General features: G+C 44.3%; 1 protein-coding gene across 1 annotated transcript in view; it reads right to left on the reverse strand.

Annotated features, from left to right (window-relative positions):
* Positions 1–17846, reverse strand: part of LOC111975928 (unconventional myosin-IXb) — a 95605-nt gene that overhangs the window by 30795 nt on the left and 46964 nt on the right. Inside the window, exons 3-12 of the mRNA XM_070447716.1 lie at positions 11230–11324; positions 6117–6179; positions 4853–4952; positions 2516–2616; positions 2073–2202; positions 1454–1543; positions 1181–1297; positions 783–917; positions 538–659; positions 125–306 (exon numbers count right to left, since the gene is read on the reverse strand). Coding sequence (XP_070303817.1) covers positions 125–306; positions 538–659; positions 783–917; positions 1181–1297; positions 1454–1543; positions 2073–2202; positions 2516–2616; positions 4853–4952; positions 6117–6179; positions 11230–11324 — 1135 coding nt within the window. The remainder of the gene's footprint in view (positions 1–124; positions 307–537; positions 660–782; positions 918–1180; positions 1298–1453; positions 1544–2072; positions 2203–2515; positions 2617–4852; positions 4953–6116; positions 6180–11229; positions 11325–17846) is intronic.

The raw sequence follows: 17846 nt of genomic DNA on the forward strand, positions 1-17846 counted from the left end.
ACCTAAGACAGGGAATTTTTTACTAGGATTAAATGTCAGGAATTGTGAAAAACAGTTTAAATGTATTTGGCTAAGGTGTTTGTAAACTTCCGACTTCAACTGTACATTACAGTAAACAGGGAACCTGTGACTGTGTTTGGGGGTGGATGTTCATTCATCCCTACCTTGATCTGGTACTTGACCTTCCCAGCGAAGTGTCGGATGACGAAGGCAGGCTCCATGACAGGCGTGGGCACAAAGTACTTCTTCCCTTGGTGCTGCTGCTTGAACTTGGCCAGCAGGGTCTCGTCAGTGGCACGGGGGAAACTGGAGAGCAAGAGGAGGAGAGAAAAAGTGAGTGAAGGGGGAAAGAGAATAAAGTGATAGATTCACCACATTAACTTTTATCTCATCTAACATGTAAATATACTGTCAATCATAGCAAAGTAATGAACACTATCTTTAGGTTGCAGTAATTAAAAAGCAAAACATATGGAATATAAGTGCACCATCTCTTTATTGGAATATATATATTTTTTAAAGACTTGAAGTCCTTACTTGCTCTCCTCGTCCAGTAGGTACAGGAGTCCAGTGGGCTTCTTGCTGATGAGGTGGATGCAGCCCACGTTGTCTGTGTAGTCTATGTTGTGCCAGGTGATGCCCTCCGCCTGGTACTCCTCCTGTAACGGACCAATAACACGGTCAGAGCTAAAGACAGAGGATCAGGGCTGTTATGCTGTCCTTACGGCACCATAGAATCTGTGTTATTCTATTTCAATGAGGCGCACCCAGGGCCAACCCACCTGCTCAAGTTTGAAGATATGCTGGTTGAAGTAATACTGAAGCTGCTCGTTTGCATAGTTGATACAGAACTGCTCAAAGCTGTTGGTCTCAAAGTCCTCAAAGCCAAATATGTCCAGGACCCCTATTGACAAACACTGGAACAGAACAAATACATACAGTAGGTCAGTTCGAAACGTAGGTAAGATGGCCTAATAATGTCACCAATATCATACTTGAGCTCTGGGTAGTTCATTATTTTTTCTAGTTATTTGCGTAGTAAAAATAGCTTTTTTTCTAGTTATTTCTGGGGAACTGCCGACATGTCTGGCCTTGACAATGACGAAACATGGAGAGGGGAACTCTAAGCTGCATTCCTAGGTCTGTGCTGTTGTGTGTGTGTTCTCTCTCTCTCTCTCACAGGGACAGATTCCTCCATGTCTTTCTTGTTGAGCAGTGCATGATTGATGCGCAGGACAATCCAGTTGAACAGTGCACTGTACAGAGACTTGGCCATGGAGTCTCTCGCAGTGATGGCCTGAGAGACAAAATGGGAGAGAGACAGAGAAGGGTGAATGGGAGTAGACAGACGCACAGGGAAAAGGAGGAGACCAACACATGACACACAATTATCCTGGGGAATAATTCCAGCAAGATAATGATAGTCCCTGAATATCAGTCTATGGTTGCCTACCTCACTGTGGCTGTAGGGCAGAATCAGCTTGTCATTGACTGTCACCGTTTTCCTCTTAGTTAGTGCCTCGACCAGCAACTCCTCTTCCACCTGGGAGGTCACACAGAGAGAGATGACATTACACTCACAATTCTCAAAGCTTGCGACATTACTAGGGACAGACCAAAAATACATACATTTAGTGGAGAGGAGGCTTCCTGTATAATCATTGGGGAGAACCAGGCATCATCAGTGGAAAATAATAGAACACTCACTGTTTGGGGATGTTAGTTAGGATGAAACGGATAACCAGCCACATGTTCAGGTTTTTACAATGCTCTAAACTCAACTACATTTGTCTCAGTGAAACACGAACACTCCTGGGCTCATTTTAACTGTCTCCTTGGAGCAGGGATCAGTTTGTCATTTTAGATCATACAATTAACATGGGGCCTGATCCTAGATCAGCACTCCTACACTGAGACGCTTAGTGCGCAGGCCCCAATTCAAAAAAAAATATATATATATATTTTTTTTTTAGCTGAATCAGTGTTCCCACACATATTGCATCCCTCCAGGACTCAGAGTAAAGACTACTCGCTCATTGATGTGTAGACGAGAACAGCAGAGCCATTGTTACCTTGAGCAGGTCTGAGAGGGTAGCCAGGACTTCGGGTGGTCCCACGTCCAGTCCTTCATCTCGGCCTGTAGACGTCTTCATGTACGTCACGTTGCCCAGGTACAAGATGGCCGACAGCACAGAGAAGATCCTGCAGCAAACAGACAAGTGTCATTATCATAGAACCACAATGAATAGAACAGGCCTTCCTTCTACAGTATTAATATTTTTCTGCCATATTGGATGCACATTACTGCCAACTACTGGAACAACTGCATCAGAGGAAAGGGTTGTCTGGCTACGTTTGGGCAGGAGATTCAAGTGGATCCAAGTACCGCCAACCAACTACAGCATATGCAAATCTATATGACCCATTTGCCTTTTAGAAAGCCATTTCATGGATCAAATGGGGTGTGGTGCCCTTGAATTAGTGGAGATTGACTGCCCATGGCATGTTCACTCACTGTTTCTTAGTGGCAGACAGGAAGCCCACCATCTCCATGGCCTGCTGCAGCCTCTCAAAATCATGACGCAGGTCTTCCTCATCTTCGATCTTAAAGTTTTGCTGCACAGAGACAGGAGAATGGGGAAAGCGAGAGCGGTTCATTAACATGCAGCGCACATATGGGCAGGAAACTAGGAGAACAGAGCATATGCAGACAATTCACTGCATAACAATGACACCGCATACCAGGTTTACTACCACTGAATCAGATGGGAAATGTTACCTTGAGCCAGTTCAAGTACAGGGAAAGACACTATTAAGACATGCGGAACCCAGGAATAGAATGAGAATCAAGGTACAAAGGATTATACAGTTGAAGTCGGAAGTTTACATACACCTTGGCTAAATACATTTCAAATCAGTTTCACAATTCCTGACATTTAATCTGAGTAAACATTATCTGTCTTAGGTCAGTTAGGATCACCACTTTATTTTAAGAATGTGAAATGGCAGAATAATAGTAGGGAATGATTTATTTCAGCTTTTATTTCTTTCATCACATTCCCAGTGGGTCAGAAGTTTACATACACTCAATTAGTATTTGGTAGCATTGCCTTTAAATTGTTTAACCTGGGTCAAACGTTTCGGGTAGCCTTCCACAAGCTTCCCACAATAAGTTGGGTGAATTTTGGCACATTCCTCCTGGCAGAGCTGGTAAAACCGAGTCAGGTTTGTAGGCCTCCTTGCTCGCACACGCTTTTCATGTTCTATAGGATTGAGGTCAGGGCTTTGCAATGACCACTCCAATACCTTGACGTTGTTGTCCTTAAGCCATTTTGCCACAACTTTGGAAGTATGCTTGGGGTCATTGTCCATTTGGAAGACCCATTTGCAACCAAGCTTTAACTTCCTGACTGATGTCTTGAGATGTTGCTTCAACATATCCACAATTTCCTCACTCATGATGCCATCTATTTTGTGCACCAGTCCCTCCTGCTTCAAAGCACCCCCACAACATGATGCTGCCACCCCCGTGCCTCACGGTTGGGATGGTGTTCTTCGGCTCGCAAGCCTCCCTATTTTTCATCCAAACATAACAATGGTCATTATGGCCAAACAGTTCTATTTTTGTTTCATCAGACCAGAGGACATTTCTCCAAAAAGTACGATATTTGTCCCCATGTGCAGTTGCAAACCGTAGTCTGACTTTTTATGGCAGTTTTGGAGCAGTGGCTTCTTCCTTGCTGAGCTGCCTTTCAGGTTATGTCGTTATAGGACTAATTTTACTGTGGATAGAGATACTTTTGTACCCATTTCTTCCAGCATCTTCACAAGGTCCTTTGCTGTTCTTCTGGGATTGATTTGCACTTTCGCACCAAAGTACGTTCATCTCAAGGAGACAGAACGCTTCTCCTTCCTGAGCGGTATGACGGCTGCGTGGTCCCATGGTGTTTATACTGGCGTACTATTGTTTGTACAGATGAATGTGGTACCTTCAGGCGTCTGGAAATTGCTCCCAAGGATGAACCAGACTTGTGGAGGTCTACACATTTTTTTCTGAGGTCTTGGCTGATTACTTTTGATTTTCCCATGATGTCAAGCAAAGAGGCACTGAATTTGAAGGTAGGCCTCAGAAGCTTCTAAAGCCATGACATCATTTTCTGGAATTTTCCAAGCTGTTTAAAGGCACAGTCAACTCAGTATATGTAAACTTCTGACCCACTGGAATTGTGATACAGTGAATTATAAGTGAAATAATCTGTCTGTAAACAATTGCTGGAAAAACGGCTTGTGTCATGCACAAAGTAGATGTCCTAACCGACTTGCCAAAACTATAGTTTGTTAACGAGAAATTTGTGGAGTGTTTGAAAAACAAGTTAATGACTCCAACCTAATTGTTTGTAAACTTCTGACAACTGTATGTAGTTAAGGGCATCTGGTAGAGGACGATAAAAGGTACTGTACAGAAGAGAACACCGCAGAAAACCAGATAGAGGTACCTAGGGAACTAACTAATGAGGATGTGGCTCTAGATTTAGTAGTGGTGTATACAGTAACTGGACATATACTGCTTGAGGTAGAGAAATACATGTACTGTGCTAAGAAAAACATTACTAGTGTAGTTTAACTATGTAAATCCAGTGTGTGTGTGTGTGTGTGTCATTGGGGGGTGCTGAGGGGAGGACGGCTCATAATAATGTATGGAACGGAGGGAATGGAATGTCATCAAACACATGGTTTCCATGTGTTTGATGTTGATACCTTTCCACTCCAGCCAATACCACTTGCCTGTCCTCCCCAATGAATGTATCACCAACCTCCTGTGGGTGTGTGTGTGTGTGTGTGTGTGTGTTACCTGCTTGAGGTAGAGGTAATCTTCAGGCTGCAGCAGTTTGAACTCCTTGCGCTCCTCCTCTGACGCTCCCACCAGCAGATAGTAAAACACATGGTAGTTCCTACAGGAACACAAAACCATGTTTAGTATGTTCAATAAAAAAAAGAAATTGTGTGGATACAGTGGGGTTTTCGGCTTATATTATTAGTTTGCTTTCGTTATTTGGTGAAGGTGATATATTTTAAGGTGGCAATAAATAAATAATTTATTTTAAAAAGGTGCTTCTTTTATTGTGAAATAAATCACATTTTATTGGTCACATACACATATTTAGCAGATGTCACTGCGGGTGTAGCGAAACACTTGTGTTCCTAGCAATCAGAAGTCAACACTGTGGTAATATTAGTTTCCACCACCCAACATTGACTGTGTCTATAACGTGCCAGCCTAGTAATGAGCGGGAATGCTGCTATCACTTGTTCCAGTCTTGCCATCATGTGGCCGGTCAGCTTGCATTGTTGTAAAACCACACGGGCGTAATGAGTTTCCATGTTTACTACTGAGTCTCGCTGACATCACAGACACAGGCAGACAGAGACACACAGGCAGACAGACGTGATCAAAACAGAAGCTCATTTAAACAGAAGTGTTGGTATATGAGTGTGTCATTGGGGGGTGCTGAGGGGAGGACGGCTCATAATAATGCATATAATACTACAACTCCTGTAATACTACAACTCAGACACATCTAGTGACAAGGGTTCATTCTGTTTATAGGCTATGCCAACCCCAACCAAGGCATTTGTAGTAGAAATAGTAGCACTTAAAAAAATTTTTTTTAACCTTTATTTAACTAGGCAAGTCAGTTAAGATCAAATTCTTATGATCAATGACGACCTAGGAACAGTGGGTTAACTGCCTTGTTCAGGGGCAGAACGATAGATTTGTACCTTGTCAGGTAGGGGATTCGAACTTGCAACCTTTCGGTTACTAGTCCAACGCTCTAACCACTAGGCTACACTGCCGCCCCATTACGGTGCTAGTCACAGGTAAATAAAGTACACATTTCATTTTTAGTATCAGTTCCCATATTGATGCAACTCTTTGGCACATATTCTGGCTGGGTAAAAAGTTAGCTCTGTGTCTAGGCCCGAAATTCACCCTTGGACATGGCATGTTAACTGAATATGAAAAAGGCAACCAGGGGATCCTCCCTCTGTTTGTACAGAGGGCCTCCACAGGTCAATGGGGTTCAAAGATCATGACCCCTGCTGTTGCCCTTTACCTCTCATTCTTTTCTCTGGAGACCAGACGAGACTTCTCCAGGAGATATTTCTCCACGATTGCCCTGAGAATGAGGGAGAGAGGAGAGGGGAGAGGTGAAAGGGGAGAGGGGAGAGAGAATGAAAACATCAATCAAGTAACACTGGAGTTAGTCTGGTCCTTTCACTTGGCTCTGTGTCTATTGAGGGTCTCGTGTTCGTGTGTACGTGCGTGCATGAGCGAGTCCATGTGTATGGATCGTAAAAGTGAAAGCGGGATGGCAGTGACTGAGGAGGAGGGGAAGCAAAGGCAGATGGTCAGTGGAACAATAAAGACTTGAACAAAGAGTCCAGATATGGACAGCCTTAGCCTGGTGCATAGTGGCATGGTCATGTTAACGTGCATCAACATAGCGACTACGAGCAAGAGTTTAAAACTGCTCTAATTGAATTTCAGGCACGAGGAAAACATTAAGCTAATCTTCCTGTTTGTTGACACACTAAAAATAGAGTGTGAGGGCGATGGCTGAGTGATGTGTGTATATTAACCCCTTACATTCGTGGAAATTGGCCTATATGGATAGGGCCAAATTGAAATGTTTCTAACAGAATAACTATAAAAAGCATACCAGTCTAAAATATTACACTTGATTTTGATTTTACATTCCTGTACTTTTCACAGCATTTGTCAGTAACATAAGAGTATTCATTGAAATTGAGGTAGGTGGTGCAAGATAATAAAAAACTATTACAAGGGTTTGAGTGAGGTCTAACTGGTGTCACCAAGTGGCCACACACCTCTCCAAACTGGGCACAGTTCCTACGTCATTTCAATACACTTATGATTCAAGGAGAGAGCCTTCAACTATAAGGTGCTTTTAGCTCTTCTGGCTTTGCCGTTGAGGAAGTGAAGCAAGCATAGTTTTGTTTGGAACACAGCCCTGCATCCCCACCGGCACACAATTACTGTCGTTGTTTACGCAATCCAAAAAACATTTAATTATAAATCTCAATCTGGGTCCGGTGGGCATCATGGCTAGCTAAGTTATAAAATACGATCTTATAGTGTTAGGCTTTCAAAAAGGCACTTCAGACCGATTGTAAATTTTGGTCCACCGCACAGAATGGAGTCGTGCGTGTTCCACGGCTACTTTTCTTCACAATACAAACAAACAAAGGCTCATTGTGTTCAGGACAACCCAGGCTATAACGCATGTCATCCTCGCAACTGTGGAGCAAACATAGTGATCATCAAGGTTGATACTGTAAATGACATGAGTTTTCAAAACATGGAAATGAGAAGTGCACATTTGGACTTCTAGGTGTGTGGTTTTGCTTGTACGACGTCAAAACGGTATTTATTATAATCCTCAACGCCTCGTCTTTCGGAACACAGACTCCTCTCGACGTACAGCATTTCCCCACACTCGGATAACAAATGAGAAAAAGTAGCGCAATTAGCAGGGCATTGCGCTACTTTTCCTCACTTGTGGCATCTTCCTGTCACGTGCGCGGTGCTCAAGTTTATAATGTCTGTCAGTCAAAACCCATACAGCGCTGTGGAGCGGAAAACCTGAGCTCTGACATGTATAGCATGTTACTGTACAGCCACTGTGTTCCAATGTAGGCACTTCTCAAAGACAATCTGGCATTTTCAACTGTTTACAGGATGACAGGTGCTGTGAGTGGAAAGGGTTAACACTAGTAGCTCAGGCAGGCAGAGTGCCCAGTGCTGGGCATGGAAACTTCACTAACTGGCCCTCTGTCTCTTTATAGAGCTGATCTAATAGAAAGCAATGCCAGGCCAGAATGTGCACTAATGCATTACCACAACCAAGCTAAGGGGCTGCTGCCTATAATATATTATCTTCATCCTTAAGGTACATATGCAATGCAGACACACTATGACCGATACAGACAGACAGACACACACAGTTCAAGACCAGACTATGGATATTGGATAGATCCTCAAACTAAGAAGCCACTCCAGGTATCACAGTGAGAGTCTAATCTCCAAATCCCAGGCAGTGAAAGCTAGTGAGACCCAGTGAGCCACCCAGACTAATTCGGCGCTGAGCGGTAGAACCAGGGTTTCTGTTTTAATCATTTAGCAGAGGCCCTTGTCAAGAGCGACTTACAGGAGCAATTAGGGTTAAGTGCCATGCTCAAGGGCAAAGACAGATTTTTCACCTAGACGGATCAGGATTTGAACCGGTTACTGGCCCAACACTCTTAAATCACTACGCTACAGTACCTTCTTTCCTTTGCTGCTCCACACACTGCTGCACAGCAAGCCTTTGTTCAGCAGAATGTCAGCACTGTCCAGCTGTAATCAATGGCTTCTGACTGACAGACCCTCTACTACAAGCATAACAAGCTCAACCAGCACTACTACAGCTCAGCCACTGAAGTCTCAATGGCAACATTTCAGCCATCGATATTCAATTACTTTGACCCCTCTCAAGCTAAGCAATTCAATAAAAAGCGATGTGTCCCTGTTTTAGGTTGCCTGACAACTCAAACTAAATTATTCCGCTGCTCTATGTTCGCTACATACTTCAGTTTGAGACTGCCATCGTTGACGTCGTTTGTGGTGCTGCAGGATTGTTTTGAGAATACAGATAATTTATGTTCAAAAGATTAATCCACCCAGGACTCATCCATCTACATTGAGGAATAGACATTGTCAGTCACAGGCTTCATTAGGAAATGTATTGATGTTTTACCCACAATAACAATCCGGACATGCCACAACCAAAAACCCTGGATGAACGGAGATATCCGTACAATGGTGAGAGCCCGTACTGCAGCATTCAATGTCAGCAGAATGAACCCTGATGACTTGATGGCGCGCAACACGTACAAGGAAAGCAGGTATGAGCTTCGCAAATCCATTAGGGACGCAAAAAGACAATACAGACTCTTGAATTGATGTTTGAGAACTCAGACTCGCGTCACATATGGCAAGGACTACAGACTATCACAGACTACAAGGGCAAATCCAGCTGTGCGGTGCCCACCGAAGCCTCCCTCTCAGAAGCACAACACTTTCTATGCTCACTTCGAGGCAGACAATACCGAGCCATCCAGGAAGACTCTCGCTGCTCCGGACGACCAGGTGCTTTTGCGCTCAGAGGCCGACGTGAGGAAAACTCAAGACTTGAATGTTCACATAGCCGCCGGCCCAGGTGGCATCCCTGGCCAAAAAAGGTGACACGCCCAAATGACTATCACCCCTCAGTGTGTGCTGACCAGCTGGCGGGCATCTTCTCAGACATCTTGAACCTGTCCCTGTCCCAGGCTGTAGTCCAACTGTTTCAAGACCACCACTATTGTCCCAGTGCCCAAGAAAGAAAAGGTGACATGCCCAAATGACTATCACCCCGTCGTTATGGAGTACTTCAAAAGGCTGGTCATGGCACACAAGAACAGCATGCCAGGCACACTGGACCCACTAATTTGCCTACCGCGCCAACAGATTCACGGGAAATGCCATTTCTATCACTATTCACACAGCCATAACACAATAACTTCTGTGTGAGAATGCTGTTCATTGACTACAGTTCAGCATTCAACATCGTTGTTACCTCCAAGCTCAGAACCCTGGGTCTGGACACCACCCTCTGCAACTGGATCCTGGACTTCCTGACGGGTAGACCACAGGCTGAGAGGATTCGCAACACCTCCTCCACACTCTCTTAACACAGGGGCCCCTCAGGGGTGTGTCCTCAGTCCTCTGCTGTACAATGTACACCAACGACTGCGTGACTTTGCACGAAATTTGACATACCGCCCCTGGGTCCTCTCCAAATACTACCGCCGCGCCATGACCGTTTGCATCATTGCCTGGTACGGGATTTGCTTGGTCCACGAACGCAAGGCCCAGTACATCACTGGCATGCAGCATCAAGGACCCCATACACGTGCTGTTCTCTTCCTTACCGGCAGGCAGACTGTATCGGAGCAGGAGGTCTGAAACCGTCTCAGGGCCTGTTGGTATCTACAAGCCATCAGACTGCTGAACACTTGAACTGACAACCTGCTCTGATTCTCCACACCTTAGCACACATCTACATAGACATACATTCATGCCACACACACACACACACCTGCTGCTACCAGACTCTTATTATACTGCTCAGTTTATGCACTGCCCCCCCCATTCACCCCCTTCCCCAATACAAGTGTAAATATTGGACTATAAAATGGTGCCTTGTATTATACTTACGCTAAAATCTTTATTCTGAGCTAATTACTTTGATCCTATTCTTAACATTTATAATTTCTTATTGGTTTTGCATTGTCAAGAAGAAACATGCAAGTAAGCATTTCGTTGGATCATCCGTATCACGTACATATGACGAATAAAACTAGGTGACTAGGTCAAATGAGTGGCGTTGTACAAAACAAAGTCAGTGATTGGATCATCTCTAACCAATCACTGTATCAAAGCCAATGATGAATTTTCAAAACACCGCTTTACCAACGTGCTTTCTGGCTCAACCCACTGGTCTCAGGGACCAATCAGAATGGTTAGAATGTGTTTTTGTTCTAAAAACCGTAGGGAGATTCAGACGCATTGCGGAGAAGAAACTAACGTCTATGGGCATGGTGTAGCGTTTGTAATATCTTCACTGAAACGTTTGGGAGCAGCACCTCTGTTAGAGAGGAAATGACAGAGCAGAGCAGTGTGTGACGCAGGCGGTAACCAGAGAGACTGCAGGCAGAGAGAGGAAGGAGGCTCTGCTTTAACTTGGGCCAGGCTTCAAACAGAAACAACCTAAGACACAACTAATACCATACAAGGCTAGTGAGACGTGTATGATGGAAGTAACAGCCGCTGTCTGCTGTCATGGAGGTTTCTGCTAGTCACATTACAGTTCTACTGAATTTCAACGGTAACTGCCTTGTGGCTGCCTTTGAGAGCCGGTGTGAGTGTGCTGATGAGGATGTTGTTCGTGTTGAAGGGGCAGAGTATGGTGTGGGTGTGTGTGTTTTAAAGTTTTACATACATACTCAGGAACATTCAGACAGGAGGAATGTAGTATGTGTTTACAGGGTTACTCAGACAGACAGAGACAAGAGGATCGACTGTGTCATCACAACACACAGTGTGGGCCAACGGTCAGTACTCACCCTCTCACCACCCCGCTCTCCAAGTAGTTGACCTGGATGAACTTCCCAAAGCGGCTGGAGTTGTTGTTGTGGGCCGTCTTGGCATTCCCAAACGCCTGGTAGAAAGAGACCGAGAGAGAGGTCGAGATGGTTACTTTCACTGTGTGGACCATAAAACGAGTCTAGTTAAGAAATAGGAATAACTACACTTATGCTAAAACTGGGGCTATTAGAAGCTGCCAATGTAACCAACAGTCTGCTCAGAATGACAACACAGGGACCTCAGCGTCCAGAAGTCAACACTAAATGAAAACAGCAGCTGAGAGACYAGAGGGGGGGGACGACGACGACTCCTCACTTTCCCTCCCTGCCCCCTCCTTTCTTCTCTCTTGCAGAAGTCCAGGGGATGACACTAGGCCAGTGAGATCGCTGAGGGTATGGGGAGACTGTTAGGTCTAGAAGCCTCCCCCCAGCCAGGGACACAAACCCAGCCCTGCCACCAGTCTGAATGGGGAGCCCTGTTCGCGCACACAGGCAACAAAAGGCAGCCACAGGGGAAGTTGAGTCAGTGCATTTTAAATAGGAGCCACATTGTACAGGGAGCAGTCTGAATTTGATACAGTGGTGGTTGAATAGATTTAGAGCGGAGGGGGTCCTCAAAGAGGGGGTAAGATTCCTTACAGTGAACCGTTGACCCATTTCCACTGTTCCAATAGACTGGCTGCCTGGGTATTATGCAGTCTTTACCTATTGCTCAATTTATGAGCAGAAATACACTCACTATATCAACTTAAGCTCCAGGATGAGTGCTGCTGGAAGAATAATAAACTACATTTTTTGAGGGCACAGAAAAGAGTTGGAACTTTATGAAAATAACTAAAACTTGAAGCAAATAGAGTGTAGAAGCAGGAGTTGACAGGGGGAGACAAAAAGCCTGTCTGAAATGTCGTCATCCGTGGCCAGGATTATGTGTTGTGGTTTAACGTGAACCTCCTCGTTCCCAGGAGACTGTATCCTCATGCTGGTGTGTGTCAATGTCTGGTTGTGTGTGTGTCTGAATGTATGGTTGTGTGTGTTACTGAGGGGGCGATAACATTGACACAGGGCCAGGTTAAGGCACTGTCAGCTGGCATTGACCGCCAATCCGTCTGAATGGTGCCTAGTGTTGTCAAACGGTTGTCCCAGGGTGAAGGCTAGCAGACCCTGGGAACGTTCCCCTGTGCTTAGCCTTTCTGCCATGGAGGGAATGCTAAATGTGTCACAGCATCATTCACATTCAAACAGCCCTCTATGCAGCCTTTGTGATTGGTTGAGAGGCACATCAGTTAAGAGGAAGTGGCTCAACGGCTTGGCTACCCAAGCAGAGCGAAATAAAGGCTGACCCCCCTTTTTGTTAAATGGAGAAAGAGAAGGTTAAGAGAAAGCAGATGGAGAGAGAGAGAGCAAGGGGATTGGGGGAACAGAGCGAGGAAAAGCAAAGGTAGAAGATCGAAAGAGGAAGAAAGGAAGGGGAGATGATTTTAAGATTCCACAGTGTTAAGCGAGAGTGTACACACACATTTAATATATGGACGCCTGACTGTCTTGACTGGCTCCTTTTTCTAGTGTTCCCTGGCAGCTGGCCCCCCTGTATATTTCCACTACAGAAGCCCAAGGCTCAGTTCCCCATTCAGTCCCTTAGCGGGCCACCTCAGACTCTTAACACTTCTCCTTACTAATCACAGCCTTACATGCTAATCGTTATTGTACGGACAGGCATCTCAGAAGAAAGATCCTTTAAATGACTGATATTTGATTCCCAGTATCACCGCCAGGCTCTGACCTCACAACCACTTGGCTACATGCACAATAGATTCCTAAGCTGCTTATTACGACGAACATTTCCACATTCATAGGAAATGCATTGACAGTAACAAATCAGGCTCTATCTGCATAACCTATAACTGGAGGCTGATATGTGATTAGCACCAATAATGTAACACCACAACAACCAAATGGTACTTTTAATGACAAAAAGAATAATGACAAAACACTAAATTACAAGGCCAATATTACTAGAGACAGTAACATTCATGTAGGTCAGAGACACTGTGGGACATTCAGAGAGAGAGAGAGATATATATATATATACACACACAGTGCCTTGGGAAAGTATTCAGACCCCTTGACTTTTCCACATTATGTTAGACGCATTCTAAAATGGACTAAATAAAACATTTCTCAGCAATCTACACACAACACCCCATAATGACAAAGCGAGAACAGGTTTGATTATTTTGAATAGATTTGCAAAAATTAACAAATACTTTTACATAAGTATTCAGACCCTTTGCTATGAGACTCAAAATTGAGCTCAAGTGCATTCTGTTTCCATTGATCATCCGTGAGATGTTTCTACAAAGTTGCCACCGGTGGTAAATTCAATTGATTGGACATGATTTGGAAAGGCACACACCTGTCTATTTAAGGTCCCACAGATGACCGTGCATGTCAGAGCAAAAACCAAGCCATGAGGTCAAACAAATTGGCCGTAGAGCTCCGAGACAGGATTATGTCGAGGTACAGATCTGAAGAATGGTAGCAAAAACAATCTATGCAGCATTGAAGGTCCCCAAGAACACAGTGCCCTCCATCATTCTTAAATGAAAGAAGTTTGGAAACACCAAGACACTTCCTAGAACTGGTTGCCCAGCCAAACCGAGCAATCGGGGGAGAAGGGCCTTGGTCAGGGAGGTGACCAAGAACACGATGCTCACTGACAGAGCGAGATGGGAGAACGTTCCAGAAGTACAACCATCTCATCAGCACTCCACCAATCAGGCCTTTATGGTAGAGTGGCCAGACAGAAGCCACTCATTAAAAAGGCACATGACACACCCTCGCTTGGAGTTTGCCAAAAGGCACCTAAAGGACTCTCAGACAATGAGAAACAAGATTATCTGGTCTGATGAAACCAAGATTGAACTCTTTGGCCTGAATGTCAAGCGTCATGTCTGGAGGAAACCTGGCACCATCCCTACAGTGAAGCATGGGTGGCAGCATCATGCTGTGGGGATGTTTTTCAGCGGCATGGACTGGGAGACTAGTCAGGATCGCGGGGAAGATGAATGGAGAAAAGTACAGAGATCTTTGATGAAGTCCTGAGCACTCTGGAGCAGGTTCTCAGACTGGGACGAAGGTTCACCATCCAACAGGACAACGACCCTGAGCACACAGCCAAGACAACGCAGGAGTAGCTTCGGGACCAGTCTCTGAAAGTCCTCGAGTGGGCCAGCCAGAGCCCGGAATTCAACCTGATCTAACATCCCTGGAAAAACCTGAAAATAGCTGGGCAGCATCACTCCCCAGTCAACCTGACAGAGCTTGGGAGGAGCTGCAGAGAAGAACGGGAGAGACTCCCCAAATACAGGTGTGCCAAGCTTGTGGCGTCATATCCAAGAATACGAGAGGCTGTAATTGCTGCCAAAGGTGCTTCAACAAAGTACTGCGTAAAGGGTCTGAATACTTATGTAAATGTGATATTTCAGTATTACATTTGAATACATTTGCAAAAATATTTTTACAAATGAATTAAAAGTTTTTGTTTTGTCATTATAGGGTACTGTGTGTAGATTGTTTTTTGCCCCCCTCATCAATTTCATCCATTTTAGAAAAAGGCTGTAACGTAGCAAAATGTGAAAAAAGTCAAGGGGTCAGAATGCCTGCATCCCACACACACACACTCAACCAGTCCAAAGTTGACACACCTACTCATTCAAAGGTTTTTCTTTATTTTTACTATGTTCTACATTGTAGAATAATAGTGAAGACATCAACATTATGAAATAACATATGGAATCATGTAGTAACCAAATAAGTGTTAAATGCCCCCCATATTCTTTCGTATCGAGAATTGTTGTTTTGTATATCAATTCATAAAGCCGATGCCATGATTTTGGGACATCGAAAATCTGTTCAACTATTTGTAATTTTATGTGGCATAGTTGCCAACCCTCTTGACCGTATGTGAAACTAATACATTTTACGATTTATWAAAAAAAGTGAATAAGAATTTTTTTACTTGTGGCAGACAAACAAATTAATTCATTTTCATCTGTGGGACATTCAGATGCTAATTAAATATAACTGCGCAACTTAACTTGTATGTTTGGCCTTGCTGCAGGTCATCTCTATGGCTAACCAGACAAAGGTCTCCAGGCACAGCTCAACTGAGCATCCAATCATTCATTTTGTTATGCGACTGTATGTGTAGTGTTAGTGCTTGGAGAACATTGATGGGGATTCAGTACCGAAAGTGGCATGTGACAAGGGTCCCCCTGTGTGAATCACATCGAATTAGAATGATCAATTCTAACTGTGTGAATCACTATACATTGTGGGATATCATTGCACTGTAAAACTGTGCAGAAATCAATGCTGGAAAGAACAGCCCCATCTCAGATAAACACGTTAACAGACCTTAGTAATCGTACAGACAAGCTGCACTCATTTGCCTTGAGTAGAAAATAAACAAAAAGGGGTTGAATGCCAGCTCAGTGGAAATAAGAAAGAGATTTGATTGGAGAGGTCTCTGGTTAAATTGCTTCAATATGCATCTTCTCTACTGCAGTCAGAGGATGGCTAGCCACATATTAGTACAGGATCCAGTGTACTGGAGCCAGGCAGGGCTGCAGGGAGTCTCGCTCCAATGCCATGGTTCACCAGACTGGTCCCATTTCCAGGAGCCACACCCAGGGCATCATATCAAGATGGTCTGTGGTCAATGCCATGAATACTGTACAACTGGCCTGTTACATGAGAACCTGTGCTGGTAACTTGGAAAATAAGACACAGCCATGTATGTTCCTAACCGTTGGACAGGGTCAACTAGTATGGTGTGCAAGAATACAAATATGACCTAAAATATGAGCAAACAATCACATCCCTTGAGAGCTAGGCTAATTTGACATAGCCTAGCTCACAGTAGATGACTGACAAATTGCTAAGTAGCTGCTGATGAATGGCCAAAACAAAAGAACTGGTCTTACAGGAGCTGAGGCCATTGTGTGTCATGCCAGGGAGCCAGTTTCCCACACCACCAACCCACTGTAGTGCCACCGGGCATCCAGCCTAGCCAAATATAGCCAGGGAAGAGTGAAAACGCAGGCAGGCTGGGAGATAAACAATAGGCACACAGAATAGCCGCGACTCCTCTATACTTCCTGAGCAACAATGCAGCGTCTGTCGACACGCCTAGTGGGTCGATTGGCCAATGGCGAGGGGAGGCTCCTGCAGCTAGCTCTTCCTGTAGCATAAAACTGCTGCTTCCTGTTAGAGTCTGCAGTTTTAGCCCACTAATAAGAGGTTCCTGTCTCTGGGCTTGGAGACAGTGTGTGGCATGGGGTGGGTATGGTTGGTTAGACTGGCTCAGAGTCAGGTAGAGGTTAAAACCTGGCTTAACTCTGGGCTTTCTGCTAGGCCGGCCCATCAGCCAATCAAATCAATGAACCAACTAATTTGTATTATCCAAAAAGAGGTCACATTTGAGTTGTTCCAATCTACCAGCATTTGGCTGGTGGCTGTTGTTGATTTCCCACCCTGACATCAATATTGCATTTTAAAAGCATGTCATATTTAATTAAGTAACCTTTAATATAGACATGGAAAATTCAATACATCAGATTTTGTATATGAATAAAGACTTGCCAAAGTACCAACATTCAGCCTTTGGTCCTTCTGTGCACCCTCTGACTTCTAGGAAGATTTTCTCCCACTTAACCAAAAAATTTCTCCAAGTTTTTACCATCATTGTAAAGCCCTAGTTATTTTGTTGCTTTGACAGTCATTTCTGAAGATTATATTGTTGTTCTGTGTAATAAAACGCAACACGTAAAGTGTTGGTCCCATGTTTCATGAGCCGAAATAAAATTCCCCAGAAATATTCCAGGCACACAAAAGTAGTTTCTCAACAAAATAAGCACACATTTGAATACATCCCTGTTAGTGAGCATTTCTCCTTTATCAAGATAATCCATCCACCTGACAGGTGTGGCATATCAAGAAGCTGATTAAACAGCATGATCATTACACATGTGTACCTTGTGCTGGGGAAAATAAAAGTCTACTAAAATGTGCAGTTTCACACAAGACAATGCCATAGATGTCTCAAGTTATTAGGGAGTGTGCAAATGGCATGCTGACTGCAGGAATGTCCACCACAGCTGTTGCCAGAGAATTTAATGTTCATTTCTCTACCATAAGCCGCCTCTCCAACGTTGTTTTAGAAAATTTGGCAGTACGTCCATCCTGCCTCACAACGGCAGACCACGTATATGGTGTCGTGTGGGTGAGAGTTTTGCTGATGTCAATGTTGTAAACAGAGTACCCCATTGTGGCTGTGGGGTTATGGTATGTGCAGGTATAAGCTTCTGACAACAAACACTGTTGCATTTTTTAAATGGTAATTTGAATACACAGAAATACTCTGACGAGATCATGAGGCCCAATGTCGTGCCATTCATCCACCGCCATCAACAATGTTTCAGCATGATAAAACACTGCCACATTTCGCAAGGATCTGTAAACAATTCCCGAAAGCTGAAAATGTCCCAGTTCTTCCATACTCCCTAGACATGTCACCCATTGAGCATGTTCGGGAT

The sequence above is a fragment of the Salvelinus sp. IW2-2015 genome, linkage group LG16 (assembly GCF_002910315.2).
Source record: "Salvelinus sp. IW2-2015 linkage group LG16, ASM291031v2, whole genome shotgun sequence".
Classification (NCBI taxonomy): domain Eukaryota; kingdom Metazoa; phylum Chordata; class Actinopteri; order Salmoniformes; family Salmonidae; genus Salvelinus; species Salvelinus sp. IW2-2015.